At 43.0% G+C, this 17,811-nt stretch overlaps 1 protein-coding gene across 2 annotated transcripts in view; it reads left to right on the top strand.

Moving 5' to 3' along the window:
- The window catches only part of DPYSL4 (dihydropyrimidinase like 4), a 31,168-nt gene extending 13,873 nt beyond the window's left edge, over positions 1-17,295 (top strand). For both annotated transcript variants that reach the window (XM_081863291.1, XM_081863290.1), the window contains exons 7-14: positions 1,832-1,900; positions 2,858-2,978; positions 3,747-3,903; positions 5,436-5,577; positions 6,802-6,972; positions 8,061-8,240; positions 11,915-12,086; positions 15,314-17,295. In XM_081863291.1, coding sequence (XP_081719417.1) covers positions 1,832-1,900; positions 2,858-2,978; positions 3,747-3,903; positions 5,436-5,577; positions 6,802-6,972; positions 8,061-8,240; positions 11,915-12,086; positions 15,314-15,405 — 1,104 coding nt within the window. In that variant the 3' untranslated portion in view covers positions 15,406-17,295. The remainder of the gene's footprint in view (positions 1-1,831; positions 1,901-2,857; positions 2,979-3,746; positions 3,904-5,435; positions 5,578-6,801; positions 6,973-8,060; positions 8,241-11,914; positions 12,087-15,313) is intronic.
- The last annotated feature ends 516 nt before the right edge of the window (positions 17,296-17,811 follow it).

The raw sequence follows: 17,811 nt of genomic DNA, 5'->3' as shown, positions 1-17,811 counted from the left end.
TGCTGATGCTTGTGTCTCAACTTTGTGTATTTAAATGTCAGGATCCTGAAACCGCAGAGAGAGGGAGAGATGTGTGCGTGTGCGTGTGTCCCACACCTATATATACATACACACATACAGCCAGGGAGGGGTTGGGTTTGTTTATCTTCCTTGTTCTGTTTTACAGAGATCCTTAATATTCACCCCCAGGGCATTCTTAAATTATCATCAGTTGAAAAGTTGAAAGCCTTTCTGAAGATATTGATCTGCTTGGGATTAGAGAATTTTTGTTCACATCCGACAATCATACTTTGATCCAAGGTAGATAGGTATCACCAGAGCAGGTGGTTGTTTTTAGGGTTTTTAACATAGTTATTAAAAAAACGGAGGGTGACCTTCAAATGTATTTGCAGGCAAAGAACAAAAGCATGGAAATAAATGTCTCCAGAGCACTTCAAGGACAGAAAACATTTACCCTGGATTGCAAAAGATTAAATGCTCTTGAAATTAAATGTAGAGATTTACTGCCTGTCAGAATATAACTAGTTATTCAGAAGGCTTACTTACCGCTTTGCACAACAGTCTTCTGAGAAAGTGATTTGTAATCACTAAAATACCTCAATAACAATAAATTAAATCCAAGTCTAACCTTGACTTGGCCATTGTACTGCAGGCTCTGGTAGCTGCCAGATCAGATTATTACGATGTTCACTACAAGGAGCAGCTCTAGAAGTTACTTGGAAACTTCAGCTGGTCTAAAATGCAGTGGCCAGATTACTGGATAGGGTCCCACTTAGATCAAATATAACACCTATTTTCAAACAGCTGCATTTGTTTGCACCCCCAATTTAAGGTGCTCATGTTAGTCTGAAAAGCCAACTCAGGTCCCAAATACCTGAAATACCACCTTCTTTCTCACAGACCTCCGTGGGTATTAAGGTCAGCAGAGGGGGTCCTCTTAGTTTTTCTGTATAAACAAACTTCATAATACAGCTTTCAGAAAACACTGAAGATGCTTATCTTTACCCTGGCCGTTGATTCCTGAGATGTGTATTTTTTTTCAGGACCCTATTTTAATATTTTTTTTAAAAAAAATATACATAGCATAAAAGCTATAGACATAATGCATGGGTTCAACTTGTTTGTTGTACTAGCAGAAGCCAGCATGTGTCTCAAAAGCACAACAGGACTTCTCTCCTCTCCTCTTTCATTGCCACCGTGCATTTCCCAAACCTCCCCAAATCTGGTCAGGAGAACTCCTAGAACAGTGCATGGAGGGAGGTGCGGAGAGATAATTCCTCCTGGCAATGCTTTTTGGGCTTGGTTGGTCAAATAGAAACATAAATTTGCTTTCCATGAGCCCAAATCCTTGGAGAATTTTTTTTGGACTGCATCAACACACTTCGTTTTGTTGTTGTTTTTAATGTGGATCATTGAGATGGAACAAGGATGTTAGAAAGATGGGTACTTATTATACATATTTAATCAGCTAGAATTATGTATCAGTATTCTATTTTAAAAAATTCTTCCTCTTTTGGCAACCTTCATATATTTCACTTGCCTTTTTAAAAGAATGGTTTCAGGAACACCCCTCTCCCTGCCATCACCCTAAGACAGGATAACAGTAGGATCTATGTTTAGGCTTGCCTTGTAAACTACCAAACAAAGAATTGCAGAAGGCAAATGGTTATGCTGTTGAGTTGCACATATAAATGAGGAAGTTAACCGCTCTAATTGTCACGGATAATAAATGGTTGTGGTGGTGTTTTTAAAAAGATAGCATTCTAAAGTTTCAAATTAGATTTTTGCACCTTTCATTTATTGCTTCTCCCATATTTCTTCATTTATTTAGGAACAAAAAAGACTTTTGGAGCTGGGGATTACTGGTCCAGAGGGTCACGTTCTCAGTCATCCAGAAGAGGTAATATTAAGTGGGTCCCCATAGAATTACTGTCAACTCTACTCAGTGAAATAAAATTGGGAAATACCATTGAGGGTTAAATTCACACGTGAAATCTCTTTTGCCGAGCCACGTTCAGACTTCACAAAGCCTTCCAAAGTCTCCTTTCGATAAGAGAGGGATGCCCACGCTTAAGCACTGAATGTCACATGCAAGACATGATTGTAGAGCTAGCTACACCATTTTTGAATAAAATCCAGTAAGTGTTTTGCTGCAGTGAAATTAGCATCAACATAGATAAGATTAATGAAACTGTATCTTTCAGGGGTGGATTATAGGTTCTGCTCCAGATGTTGTTGGACTACAATTCCTATCAGTCTCAGCTAGCACGACTTAATGGTCGCAGACTTAGTTATAAGGGATGATACTCCACAACATCTGGAGGACACCATGACGACGATCCTGGTGTAGCTTATAGATTTTGACACTTGGTGCTTTAGCAATCTGTAATGAGACTAAAAGGATGGTCTGTGTGTCATTATATAAACAACACCACTTCTGCTGAGTTTTATTGTTCTGGATGGCACTCTTAGGTTGCTTGTTAGGCAGTAAACCCCCTTCAACCCACCAGGGGTTGCTTCTGAATAAACATGCATACTCTTTCATTTATGTATTTATTTATTTTAAAAACCACATTTGAGTCTCTTCCAGTAATAATTATTGTCTGACTGAATTATTCATGTATTTGAAATCAGTCAATATCAGAGGAGACATAATGCTAACTTCCCCACATTTCCCTGTAACTGCAGTTTCCCTGTAAGTGCAGTTGTGAGTGGGGTAGACTTATGAAGAACAAGTAGAACAATCCATCATAACAGAATCCTAGCAGCCCTAGCTGTTGTTTAAGCTCTAGGCAAGCTACTTCAGATGAAGCAGACATTGTGAAGTAAGTATCTGATTGTGTTCATGCTTCCAAAGGTTGAAACGGAGGCCGTGTTCCGTGCCATTACAATAGCAAAACAAGCCAATTGCCCCTTATATGTCACAAAAGTCATGAGCAAGGGGGCTGCAGATGTCATCGCTCAAGCCAAGAGAAAAGGTAAGTCCTGTTTCACGCTTCCATACTGATGAGGACTTCCTGTCAAGTCAGCAGTGTTTGAACAGGGAAATTTAAATGCCCAGACATTTAAAATGATGGTACATAGCAGACATTTTTCTCCAGGAGATCAAGCAAGGACCGCTTCAGAATATCTTTCAGGCATAAACTTGACATTCTTTCATGTCGTTTGAGCATCCTTGGAGGTGACAAACCTCTGAAAGTGTTGCAGACAACGTCCTGTCCTGCTGTCAGAAAATCTTTGGTTGCATTCAGAAGCCTTAAGGTTAAGAAATGTCATCTTCTGTGAAAGGTCTTTTGCACGGTCTTGTCTTGAAAATCGCTCTTGAGACAGGTTTGTCCCCAGTACTCTGTTCTCTTTCACAGTATCTAAACTGCATACCTGACATTCAACCACAGACACTGAAATTTACTAGCACAAGATTTTTTTCAACATTTTGCCCCCCTATTTTTGATTGGGAGCTGTGTATACACACACACACACACACACATGCACATATCTAAACACCAGTCTCATCTCAAGGGATTCTCAAGTTAAGACCAGGGAAGCCAAATTTCTAACATTTGAATATATATGCAGATACAGCATGCTTGTTTGTTTCATATACATTTTTCTGCTTCCAAAGGGGTGTGCATATCACACATTTTTGTACCATAGCATGTTCCTGCTGGGGGGAGATGTGGGGCAGCTGCTTTTGATGGCAGCAATATGCATACTGCAGCGGTGTTGACTGTTGATTGTTTGTTCAGGCACAGTTGTGTATGGAGAGCCAATTACAGCCAGTCTTGCTACAGATGGCTCTCATTATTGGAGCAAGAACTGGGCCAAGGCTGCTGCCTTTGTGACATCTCCTCCCATTAGCCCAGATCCTACAACGCCTGATCATCTCACTTCCCTCTTAGCATGGTAAGTCCTCAAGGACAGAATGACCTTTCTCTGGAAACACCAAATAACCGACTGCAGCTCAAATGTGATGGTTAGCATGAGAAGAGCTAGCGGCTCTCCTGGGAGAAGAGTCCGGAAACCTCCTTATTTGGACCTGGTTTCCCACTATGCCAATATTCCTTTCTCCATCTGGATTGCAACCATGGTGGAGAATGTCAGAGCTGCAGGCGTCTCTCCTCACCGCAGATGCCAGGAGCCTCTTGAAGTTTTTATAGTCTTTATTTACAGTATTTAAAATGGGTCATTAGCACATCATTCACCCATCAGAGTCACTCAGTTCAGATCTCTGCTGAGGCCTGCTTTTGCCCCTCCAACAGCTCATAAAATGGTGAAGTCTCCCGCCCCATAGTTCCGCCCTTCTCTTTACCACAGGCCTTCTCGAGGGGCAGTCATAAATTTCCCCCCTTATTCTGAGCCTGAGCTTAACCCCTGCATTCCCGGTGAACTTTCCATCTCCCCAGCCCTTTCTGGGCTTATTCCAACTGCCCTCTCCTCATTGCCTCCCTCCCCCTCGGGCACCTCGTCCACATCTTCCGCTCCCAGGCCCCTCTCCCTCTGGGGAACTTGAGCCCTCTGGTTCATCCCTGACAGAGAATGTGTTCCTCTCATTTCCATATCATTTGCAGATGGATTTTTTTCTGGAAGCAAATAACCTGGGAATGAGCACTAAACTGGCGCAATATCCCACTATGGTTCCAGAAGTGGCTTTTGTGTCATATATAACTCAAGTGGAAATTAACAGTTGGGGAAAGTCGTGAAAATGGAATAAACTAGAGCCTTTGAGTGGGACCTGGGAGGCCAGGGTTCGTGCCCCCAATCACCCATGAAGCTCCCTGGATAACACTGGGCCAGTCACTGCCCTTGAAGCTACCCTACCTTACAGGGTTGTTGTGAGGATTAAATGGAGAAGGGGGAGCCACTTGAGCTCTTGATAAGAAAAGTGAAATATAAATGTACTACTCATACTGTTTATTTAAAAAAAGCAGTATGTTTCTTTCCCCCCATACCGTGGCTGCTAGTCCTGCATTCCTGGGAACTTTTTCTACCTTTTGCAACGTGGCTGAGGTTAGGAGTCACTGAATAGATTGGTATCTCCCCTCTTCGCATAGAGGCCAAAACACAGCTTCTCCCCCCCCTCCATTTTTTGTTTATAATTTAAGTCACTGTGACATTCATCTTGTCACTTTATACTGTTGAAGTCAGCACAGTAAAAAATATGGCAGAGTCAAGGTTGATTATGAATATAAAGTTGACAGTCTTATTTCCTCTACTGCCTCTATTCACCTCTATTGTAACCTCTAAGGAATGATTTTGAAAATCCACCAGTTCTTTAAAGTTTTGTTAGCTGTTTGTTTCTTTTCAACTTACAACAAATCAAAATCACCTCAGATTTTCAGACTCGGTAGGAAAATATTGGATAAATTGGCTTATGCAACCAGCAAAGAGCCCCCCCCCCTCCATTTCATTCTTTGCTTGCCATTTGTTTTAATTAGTGGGGATCTTCAAGTGGTCGGCAGTGCTCACTGCACCTTCACCACAGCGCAGAAGGCCGTCGGAAAGGATAACTTCACCCTCATCCCAGAAGGAACAAATGGCATTGAAGAACGAATGTCGGTCATTTGGGAAAAGTGTGTGGTGAGTCAGTTCAGCAGAATCCAGTGTGCTCTGAAAAGCAAAGGATGCTGACATGGCTTGAAAGTTTTAGATATCTCACTGCATTGTATTGGATAAACCAGCGGTTTGCAGTGTACCTAATTTGCACTACAGAAACACAAACAAAAACCCAGCTGCCCTTCAAAATTCACACTTCTCTGAACTTTGCAATGCAGTTCTTCAGCTGAGTAATGTGTACAAACATGCATACTTTAAAGTGTGTATAGAAATGCACATCTTAGTGAAAATAACCAAGAAATTGCACTATATTAGGGAGCATTGCTTTGCAAAAATGTGCCCGTTGGGCAAAAATGCATATAAATTGCTTTGAGTGTTTGTTCTTTACAATCAAACAATATATAAAAGTTATAAAATGAAATAAATATACAATGAGAAATTCACACTTCAATGCTGATAAATCTTCACGAGGACTTTAACAAACAAGCAAACAGATGCAGAATTGTGGAGAACTGAATTTAAGATTGAAAACAATGAGAAACGTGAGAGAAATGAAATGGAAGGATTTGCCGATCACTAAATGAGCAGCCATCACTTTGCTCTCATAGCATAAGAATCAGATAATATCTATAATTTTAAGTGATATGGACTAGAGGGACCTGTGGCCTTCCAGATATTGTTGGACCTCAACACTCTTCATCCCTGACCATTGACTATGCCAAGTAGGGCTGATGGAAAACAGCTTCTGGAGGTCTGTAGCTTCTCCACCTCTGGGAAAGAGTTCAGTGCTGAGTTTTATGAGCAGTCACCTCCTAATGCCATCAATGTACCATCCCTACTGTCCATGTCACAGTAAGAAGAGCTGTGTTGGATTGAACCACCTTGATCCACCTGGTTTAGCATCCTTTTCCCACCATTGGCCAGTTGGATTTTTCTGGGATGCTTACAAGCAGGGCATGATAGTAGGCAGCCTCCTTTTTCACTTGTTCCCACTATCTTCAGTACTTCAAAGATAAGTAGTTTCTTCCCCTTCTCATACAAGCTGCAGTATGAATTACAAAGGAGCTCAGCAAAGGGGATAGATCTGGGATGAGATGACAGATTAAGGCCAGAGACTGTAATCTGTTTGCCTGAATTCAGTACTTGTCAAATGAGCATGCTTTCCACACCCCAGAGGTCTATGGTTTTCAGATCTCTATTTCTGAAATCCCCCTCTCCCTTCTTTCCCTCTTTCCCCCCCATTTCCAGGCAACGGGGAAGATGGACGAAAATGAATTTGTAGCAGTGACCAGTACAAATTCAGCAAAGATTTTCAACTTCTACCCCAGGAAGGGACGGGTTGCTGTGGGTTCCGATGCTGACTTGGTGATTTGGAACCCGAAAGCTACAAAGATAATCTCTGCAAAAACTCACAACTTGGTAAAAGAAGAACTCGCTGCTTTTACTTTTCTTCAGCACATTAGAAGTTTCATCATTTATAATGTTGATCTAATACCGTATTTTTCGCCCTATAGGACACACTTTTTCCCCTCCAAAAATGAAGGGGAAATGTGTATGCATCCTATGGGGTGAATGCAGGCTTTCGCTGAAGCGTGGAGAGCGAGGGGGTTGGTGCGCACTGACCCCTCTTGCTCTCCAGGATTCGCGCAGTTCTCCACAAGCGGTGGGAGCCTGCACTGGGCTCCCACAGCTTGTGGAGAGTTGCCTGCATGCTGAAGTCTGGGTGCGCTGAGCTCAGCGTGCCCAGACTTTGCGCAGCTCTCCGCAAGGCGCGGGAGCCCGACGCTGGGCTCCGGCAGCTTGCGGAGAGTTGCCTGTTCTGGGGGCTGGGGTCGGGGGAAGCTCGGGCTTCCCCCGCCCCAGCCCCGCACCTGGGGGGAAAATAAAATTCTTTTCCTTTATTTCCCCCCAAAAAAACTAGGTGCGCCTTATGGGACAGTGCGTCCTATAGGGTGAAAAATACGGTAATTAGCTGTGGTAAAATGTAATCCAGCTAAGGTTGCCAGCTTGTTTTCCAGCTTTGCCTTTAACTGTGGTTTGATCTGCAGGCATTAGCAGGTGCTCATGCTTATCTCCCAAGTGATGAAAAGTGTCACCTACAAAATGCTGCAGTTCAAGCTATTATTAATGCCTGCAAGCAGGTGAGTTAGAGCATTTTTTCCCTAGTCAACTGACAACCTTAGATCCGTCAAAGATTGAACATTAAATTTCACCAATTTCAGTAGAGTTAGTAATGTGCTCTGCAGCCAGATTCTATTTATGTTTACTTACATGTAAGTTTCAGTAAGTGCCCTGTGTATACCTTGGAAGCTGTGCGTGATCATTCAAAGCCACCTGGAGATTATGCACATTGACCAGGCCGTGGGACCACTTCCTGTTTGTGTGCACATTTTTAGTTGGTATTTATGAACATTCCGCATCCAACCCACCATGTTGACCTTCTGACACTTACCTTTTGGTTTAATTTATCTTGAAGCTAATCAAGAATCTCTTGTTGGTTTTGCCAGAATGTAGAGTACAACATATTCGAAGGAACAGAATGTCACGGTGTCCCTACAGTGGTGATAAGCCAAGGGAAGGTTGTGCTGGAAGATGGGAACCTCTTTGTCACCCAGGGCATCGGCCGTTTCATCCCTCGAAAGACATTCCCTGATTTTGTTTACAAAAGGATAAAAGCAAGAAACAGGGTGAGAACATTTCTGTACATGAAACTCCTTCCTTCCCACTGCTGATGAAATGCTTCCTTGTCTCTTGGATGCAGTTGCAAAAACTGCTGATCACAGGATCTGGAAAGAGCTGTTCAGTATGATCAGATCTACTGTGCAATATTTAAGCAGGCCTTTCTGGAATGTAGCTGTTAGGGCTTGAGAATGAAAAATTGGCATATTTAGTAGCAGATTTTGATGGTTTCATATTGGGTGTTAAGCTTAGCTGATGGCTGAAGGTGAAAACTAGGTATGAGAGTTGGATTTCCTAAATGTTTCCCTTTCACCTTATTGCTGCTTTCACCCTCATGCTATGACTTGCATGGCCATAAGTGGTTTGCAGCTGAGACCTGGAATCTCATATATAAGAGGGTTTTGAATAGTTAAGACAACTGATATATCTCAGAGACAGAATTGGCACAGCTAGGCAGACATTTGGCCGGAGGCTGGGCATGTCAAAAAAAGTTCAGTCAGTGTTCAGCCAATGGGTCATAAACTGCCCTAGATATGTACAGACTGATCTAGGATAATCTGCATCCTCAAGTAGGAACTTCATGACAGTCAATGAATCCTCAGTTCCATGAGAAATACTTATACTTAATATATATATAGATATAGATATAGATATATATCACTATAGAATGATTGTATCTTGTAGCAAGTTCTCATCCTCTTCCACTTCCTTTCAGGAGTCTAATCCTTCAAAATTATCCGTTGAAGTAGCATAGATAAGAACTAGGTAAACATTGTGGTACCCTCCACAAATGTTTCCTACCTGTTGATCCTCACCAAGCCGTGTTCTCGCACACTTCCTCCTCTCCCTTTGCACCCAGCATGGGACAGGAGCCAGGAGTCCTTTCTCCTCTCTTGCCCTCAGACGCTCAGTTGCTTACTTTCTCTTTTGTAGAAACCATAGCTCGTGGTTGTGTTTGGGTCATTTTGTCCTCTAAACCAGTTTTGCAAACTACCTTCAAACTATGGTTTGCAATCCTGGTTGGAAAGGAAAGTGCAAACCATAGTTTGCCCTTTAGAAGTAATGGCAGGATTCAGTAACTGAAGTGAAATGCATCAGTAGATGAGGGAGTTTGCAGGCACAAGGCTCATTCCTGCGGTGACCAATCATGGTTTTTCAAATGGTATTTCTTATGGCCAGAACGTACTCCTGCAGAATGGGACTGTGGCCCAGGAATGCCTTTAAGGGCAACTAACCAAGTTGCCTGCTACCACTCTTTGTAGGACTCTTTCACTCTGTCCCCAGCATGAGGGCCATGTGGTCAGGCATTGTATTGAGCATTCAATGTCAGTAGTTGCATTACTACTGAAATTTCAAGCATCATAATAAGCATGAACAAGTGTGGCCTCCAACAGAATGTTGCAGGGTATCCTCCCTCCTAAAAAACAGTGCTGTAGTGCAGGATTAGTCCTGGCAACCATTCCCCCCTCAAGCAGAACATTCTGCTCCTCCAGCCTCTGCTCTTTTTATCTATTTTTTCCCCTCCATTTTCACTCTATAAGCTGTGGCTACTGAGCAGGATTAGTCCTCATTGTGCTATTTTGTGGGGGAATTTTGCCCCCCAGGAGAACTTGTTCTGTGGCAAATCTGGGGTTCCCTGAGCATATTGATACCTCCCTCCTGTTTTTCAATGACCTCATTTTGGCTGCAGCCTCATGGGCACCCAAACCCCTGAATTCACTGTTAGGAGTTGCAGTGTTATGAATGGAGCAGACAGGCCCAGTTTGGATATTGCAACTCCCCCCCCCCAATCCAATATTGATCAAGACTTCTGCATGGACTACTTGACCCTTGTGGTCCCTTTGAACTCTACAATTCTATTATTCATTTAAACGTTACTTATTGTCAGGGTTGCTGCAGTTGACGTTATAGCAAACAGTTGCATGTACATGGCATATGGTAAGGAGATAAATAGGTACTGCTCCGGCAGGAAGGTAAATGGCGTTTCTGTGCACTGCTCTGGTTTCGGTGTTCTGTTGCACCAGAAGCAGCTTAGTCATGCTGGCCACATGACCCAGAAAAACTGTCTGCGGACAAACGCCAGCTCCCTCAGCCTGTAAAGTGAGATGAGCGCTGCAACCCCAGAGTTGTCTGCGACTGGACTTAACTGTCACAAGGGTCCTTTACCTTTAAGGAGCATTTGAACACAACTTCTTCTATGTGCAATGGTGCCTTGGAGAAGACCTTTTGGTGGCCTGCATGAGTGAGTAGCAATGCCCCACCTGGTCCTTAGCTCCCTTTACATGCACAGTTGGGTCTCACAATCTTCCAGCACACACCTACCTCTGTGTCTGTGGGAAGGTTGCCTGCAAGAGAGCAGGTTGGTTGGTGGTAGGAACCTTCAGTGTATGGAGTGCACACATGGAAAGAAGTTGCTTCAGGGCCCTGGATGATACCCTTAACCTTCAGTAAATAAATGCTAATATTTATGCACATTACCTACTTACTTGCTGGGTTGCCTGGAATGTAGCTACCATTTTTTAATCCATAGGGAGCAATATATTGAGTCCTAGCTTTACCTGCCTCATCGACCCTTTTCTTACTTTTTACACGCATTTGGAAGGAGTGAAATGGGGTGGGGGGAGGAAGAACCACTCATAACTCTGTCAGATTCTAGCCGAAAACACTTACAAGTCCTGTAGGCTACCAATCAAACTGTGTTTGCGTTTTACGCGAAAGATGCAGCGCCCTCTGTCATTTTTAATTATCCCAGGAATGAAGTTCTCAACAAAACATACACTTCCATTTAGGCTGAGCTGGAGGTTTGCAAACTCACCCGTAATTGGGCTCCAAATAGGGCAGTCAGTGATTGCTCATGATGGTAATTCATTTGGGCAGTTGCCTTTGATACTCAAGGCGCTTATTCCGATTGTCTACATTCCCCTCCTTGCCCTCCTGTCTAACAATAACTTCCTGGAAAGCAAGCATTAACACAGAATGGAAGAGCATCAGAAGAGCCCTGCTGGATAATCTAGTCCGGCGTCCTGTTGTCCAAGATGCCTGTGGGAAGCCCAAAACTGGGACACAAGTACAATGACCCCTTCGTAGTTGTTCCCCAGCAACTGGCAGCATATTGCCATCATGACTAGTAGCTATGGAGAGCCTCCATGAATGTGTCTAATCTCATTTTAAAGCGAAGTCTGCGGCCCTTGCCACTTCTTGTGACGAATTTCATAGTTTAACTGTGTGTTATCATCAGCAGCACTAAAAAATATGTCTGTGTTTGTGTCAGTCTGGGTATATAACCATCTGAAAAGTGAACAACAGAGCAGAAATACTTGTTCAAAATGCAAAACGCTTCCTCTTTAAAAGGTCTCTTGTGACAGCATTTCTGTGCCTATGCCCAAGGCCAAACCATTACTTACTTCTAGCTAACTTCTAGCATGTGTGAATGATACTCCTCAGAGGAAGAGTAGCTCTAGCTAACTTCTTGTAATAATGTTTTGTCTTGCTCCATTGAGTTCTGTCCCATTACAAGGAGAAAAGGGGAGACAGCTGTACTGAGAACACTTGGTCAGGAGAAAATAATAATACCACTAACATTGTTTTAGTGACAACCATCAAACATTTGGTCATGAATATACCCCAAGGAAAACCAGCAAACATTCAGTCAACTGTGATTCTCCCTCTTACTTTTTTATAGCTTGCAGAAATTCATGGTGTTCCTCGTGGGCTTTATGACGGACCAGTTCACGATGTCATAGTAACTGCTAAAGCTGTGGCCCCAACTCCTACCTCAAGAATAGCTACCTGTTCAGGCAAAATACAGGTTCCTCCCATCCGTAACCTACATCAATCAGGCTTCAGCCTGTCTGGTAAGTTGATTTTTTTTTTAAGGGGGTGGTACAAAATAAACAGCAAATTCACCTGGATAAAGAGAATGCTGACTTAAAGGGAAATTTTGTTGACACATTAACCAAGATCTGTGTCACAACCTGAAGCCCATGCCAGATTTATAGTAGTGGTATCTGTACTAGAATTTAGGGGTTGTGTTTTCTGCTGTTGCTACATGCTAGGCATGAAATAAGATTTGAATTAGTGACTGAACTGATGTGACTGCATCTTAAATGCTTCATTTGGCATGGCTATGTGGCCTTTTAAGGTGGCTTGTTGCTGTTTTTATTAATCTCACACTTTGGTACCCAAAACTAAGGGCACCTGCAATGGTGCACAAGCACTTTATCTGCTGCAAGCTTATCTGCATTCTTTGTACTACGGTGGGGGCCTAGCAGTGCCTTTTGGTGGGCATGCGTCAAGGTCCAGTCACATCAGTGGGTTGCATGGTCAGTCTGTGGCCTAGTACTGTCACTTGGGTATGGACTTGCATCCTGTGACTCCTGCCAGGTTGTTGGGCCCTAGTAACATGACACTCCAGTTTGTGGACCGTTACTCACTTTGCAAAATTCAATTTTTGAAGGCAAGTGCCTTGTTCAACGGGACGCGGTTGGCACTGTGGGTTAAACCACAGAGCCTAGGACTTGCCAATCAGAAGGTCGGCGGTTCGAATCCCCACAACAGGGTGAGCTCCCGCTGCTCGGTCCCAGCTCCTGCCAATCTAGCAGTTCGAAAGAACGTCAAAGTGCAAGTAAAGTAGATAAATAGGTACCGCTCCAGTGGGAAGGTAAACGGTGTTTCCATGTGCTGCTCTGGATCGCCAGAAGTGGCTTAGTCCTGCTGGCCACATGACCTGGAAGCTGTACGCCAACTCCCTTGTCCAATAAAGGAAGATGAGCACCGCAACCCCAGAGTCGGCCACGACTGGACCTAATGGTCAGGGGTCCCTTTACTTTTACCTTTACCTTGTTCAACAGTTTTCCTTTGCACCTCATTGAGTCAGGTGCTGTGCTGCTGCTGCCAAAAATAGCATTCATGGAATGGGAGCTTCATGCCTGCTTGGAGAATGTTTAAGACAGGGGTCAGCAAAGTTTTTGTGGCTTGGGCCGATTCATGGTCCAGCAGACGCCGCGGTGAGCCGGAGTGTGTGCGCATGCACAAATGCTATTTCCAGTGCAGAGGAGGCATGCACAGTTTCCCACTGGCTGCAGGAGCTTCCTGCAGCCAATGGGAAGCCGGCCAGCGTCGCTGAAGGTGGTCCTCGCTCTGCTCCGTGCCAGTTTAATCCGGAGCATGGGAGCCGACTGAGTAGGCAGCGGGGGTCCCTGAATGGGCGGTGGGGGGTCCATGGGCCGGTTAAACGAGCCCTGGTTTAAGCCCCCTTTCCAATTGGGCTTGCTTACTAACTTGCTTACTAGCGTGCAAGGGGTGGTACAAATGGAGCACTGGATGCAGCAGTCCGTCGCCATGGTTGTATGACAACCATGAGAGGGTAGGAGAAGTCAGTGCCTCCTCCAGAAGGGCATCACTTAGCACTAAGAGAGGCAGGAAGCAGGGTGGGGCTGCCCATAGCATGTTCCACACTGGGAGATCACCTAGCACTCTTGGGCTTGGGACAAGGAAGGGGTCCATGAATGTAATAATAATAATAATAATTTATTATTTGTACCCCGCCCATCTGGCTGGGCTTCCCCAGCCACTCTGGGCGGCTTCCATAAAAACCAGAAATACACTAAAATATCACAGATTAAAAACTTCCCTGAACAGGGCTGCCTTAAGATGTCTTCTGAATGTCAGGTAGTTATTTATCGCTTTGACATCTGATGGGAGGGCGTTCCACAAGGCGGGTGCCACTACCGAGAAGGCCCTCTGCCTGGTTCCCTGTAGCTTTGCTTCTCGTAATGAGGGAACCGCCAGAAGGCCCTCGGCGCTGGACCTCAGCGTCCGGGCAGAACGATGGGGGTGGAGACGCTCCTTCAGGTATACTGGGCCGAGGCCAGTGATATGGAAGCAGCTGGATATGTGGGGTGAGGGAAGTTTTTTTTAGCCCAGGCCCACATCCTCTGGGGTCCACACACCAGAGTTCGATGGGGCAGGGCTGGAGGCAGAAGTGGGTGGAGTAATGAATGTAAATTTAAATTTTGTACAATAGCTTAGTTTCTCCACACACTTACACATCCCTCTATATCCTCTGGGAAAATGAGAGGCATTGTCAGGGATACGTTATTGGCAGGCAAAAGTACTCAAGGAGGGAGCAAAGCAGGGTTAGTAGAGAATGTGGTCTGGGGAGATTCCTAAGGGCCAAGTGGGGAGGATGGGGGCTGCATTTGGCCCCTAGACTTGAGGTTCCCTGCCCTCTGGCTTAAGTAGCACTTGTTCATCCTGAAGATTAAAAGCCTGCGATTTGGACAAAAGAGGACCTTCAGTGGCAACCACTATCACTCCCTAGATTTTAGAAAGTGTCTTACCTTTTAACCTCTGTGTGCTGCTTAGAGCATTTTGGGTGCTTCATAAGTCATAAACAGTAATAATATATTTCCTTTGATCAGTGATGTCATTATTCATTCCAGCATGCTGTAATTATTTTGGATCACATTTTATTTTAACTCGATCCAAGTGTGAAACTCTAGAAGTGTTTAATCTTCTTTTAATCCTAAATGCTTAGCTATTAAGAGCTGTTCGAAAATACCTTTGGACATGGTCCAGACAGTTAAGTACTTTCAGACCTTATTAATTTCAATGGGGGAACTGAAGCGCAAACATAAATCTCATCTGCTGAAATTAACGTGCCTTTAGAAGTGCTTAGCGTCTGCCCCCTTCATTTCCTTATGTTCTTATAAAGGAGTATAAGATTTCCTATCTTTAGGAATTAGCATATTATGGTTCAGTTTTCAAAGGGCATGATTCCAATGATACATGGCAAAATTCTCCATGATAAAATTTTCATGATAAATGATTGTGCAGTAATAAATGTAAAAGAAAATAAAACAAAAGAAGATAAAACATAATATAATATAATATAAACATAATATAATATACTTGATTTACATGTACACATTCCATTTCCTGTGTCAGCATGAACGAATCTCCATAGACATACTCTCTTAACAATCATGTGATGCTCATAATAAGGCGGTGTTGTATTAATGAACTCATTTCTTGATTTACTTATTTGTAAGTATTCCATTGTGTGCCATTTTTCTTTTAGGATCTCAAGCCGATGACCATGTTGCAAGACGTACTGCACAGAAAATTATTGCTCCCCCGGGTGGACGCTCCAATATTACATCTCTGTCATAATGATTCAATATTTGATCCATATGCAGACATAACTGTGATTAGATCTGACTGGGCACATTCAGGCTGCAATCCTACACCCATTTACTTGAGTGTAAGCCCCATTGAACTTGATGAGAGTTACTTTGGAGTCGATGTGTGTAGGAGTGCACTGTCAGAAACACTTTTAAGTCCCATTGCTTGAATCATAGCCTACTGAAATCAGTGGCACTTGCCCTCTTTCCCCCCCGCTGGGGCAGATAGTTTGTAGAAGTGCGTTTAACATTCCTTTAAAATTACTGTATCGTTAAAAGACTCTGCCTTGCCTACACTCCCCAAGCACCTCTTGCATTACAAACGGTAATCACTGTCCGTGATCCTTAAGAAGAACCTTTTAAAAAGTGACCATGTGGATATTTAACACTGCCAAATTAAAGGGCTTGGATGGGAGTGCACATCCCAGGAATATGAAAACGATTTGCCTTCTTACTCAGGATAAAATTCCCCACCGTTTCTTCTTTCAGTGGAAAATGAGTGCACCCCTCCCCAGTGTATAGATTTTGTCAACTGTTTTAAATATATCCTCCAATTTTCAGCAAATCTCCAGAGACATGCATGTGACCTTCTAGTGAAGTACTTTTAAATTCTGTTCAGCTGAACTGCTAGTTGTGCACTAAGTTACAACCAAGGCATACCTGAATACTTATTTCAATTTTGAGGCTTTCCATCAATAATCTCTGCTCTTTCTACAAAAATAGTTTTTACTGGGAAGGAATCCTTGTGCTATTTTAACACAAGCAGCTTATTCCTATATTTCCTTTCCTTTTTCTTTTATACTGACAACATGGAATGCTCCCCTACCTTGCTCCTGTGCAGACATATTGCTTAACCTGGATTTGTTTTGACCATGCTTAAGTGTTAAGCCATAGGTTAAGGACTGGCCACAAACTAGGAAGTAAAAGCAAAATTTGACATGGGTTTTTTAAACCTTGGTTTGAATCAATCACAGTTGTGTGATCATTCCCATGTCAAACAAACCATGGTTGAGAGCATCTTCCCATCTTTACAACACCTCTGCTTGCAAGGTAGACAAGCAGGTTTCACTGATCTCTCTCTATACTTCCCCTTAGCTCACTGAGTCACAGGTTCACTGTGGGATCTTAACCAGAATTAAGGCAACAAACCATAGTTAGGTGTTATGTCTACATGGGCCCTTGTGAGCCTCAAACTCACTGCCAACATCTTCCTGAACCATAGGACTCCTTCATCTGGTAGATTGCCATATGGAAACCACTGCTCTAAATTTTATAGCTGCAATTTCACCAGTAACCATAGATCGAGCCACAAATGGCTTATGACTGAAATCGATTGAAAATGTCTATAAGATCTCATTGGTAGATCCTTGAACATAATTTTAGGAACCATTGTCACTCAGTATCGTTGTGGCAGCATGGATATAAGAAATACAAGTGTGGTCTGATTGTTCATGAAATTAGGTGTCATAGTGTCACTTTAGAACTGGTATAAAACATGCATCTAGACTTTGAAATAATAATAATAATAAGATAGCTGAATTTCTGGAACCTGGACACAATTGTGTAAGTGCCAGTGTGTTTTTAGTCTTTTGTTAGTCTTGGATTTTTTAAAAACAAATTATTTATACAGGTTTTTTTCCCCAAGTACCAAGTGTAGACCTTCTAAACCAGAAAATAGGTGTATCTGGAGGTCAGCAGCACACCGTGAACTTTTTATAAAACATATAACAGGTTTATTATATTTAAAGCTATGTACAGCGAAAGTGATCTTCTATATTCCATATCATTCCATAAAACTATGCTTGTGACTCGTTTACACAAATTGACTTGTTTTTGTTCAGTTTTGTTATTTACATTCAATAAAGTTTCTTCAAAATCAGCTAAATGATAAGCCAGATGAATGATTCTGACCTCTCTTCATCTTCATATTGATTGGAGTTAAGGTAACCTCTGCATAATTGGTATGACTCAACACCCGTTGAAATTAGGGGTGGACCAATTTGATGGGTCCTCGATTACTGGTCTCTTTTATTTATATTTTGTACTGCTTTTGGGTTTTCCTCTGAAATGTTTTAATTTGTGACAATGAGGTAAAGAAAAATCAGGTTTCCCCATTACTGTCTTGACATGATAGAAAGAAGAGTGGTATAGAGTCTGACCGCACAAATCAGCTGTGCAAAAAGGGGGGAGGGGATGGTTTTCCGCAGAAGATTCTGCAAGCTATAAAAAGTGTCCCTAGAAGCACCAGGAAACACGTGCAAAAGTATTCATCCCTTCAGAATGAGAACAACTATTATCCTCCCCATTTTGAATTGGCTTCATGATGTCATTACATAGCCAAGTACTTTTGGGGGCAGTGCAACAATACAAAAATAAATAAATACCACTACTATCA

Source organism: Podarcis erhardii (genome assembly GCF_964252035.2).
Source record: "Podarcis erhardii genome assembly, chromosome: 5".
Classification (NCBI taxonomy): domain Eukaryota; kingdom Metazoa; phylum Chordata; class Lepidosauria; order Squamata; family Lacertidae; genus Podarcis; species Podarcis erhardii.
The sequence above is the reverse complement of the archived record's forward strand: the minus strand, read 5'-3'. Positions and strand labels throughout refer to the sequence as shown.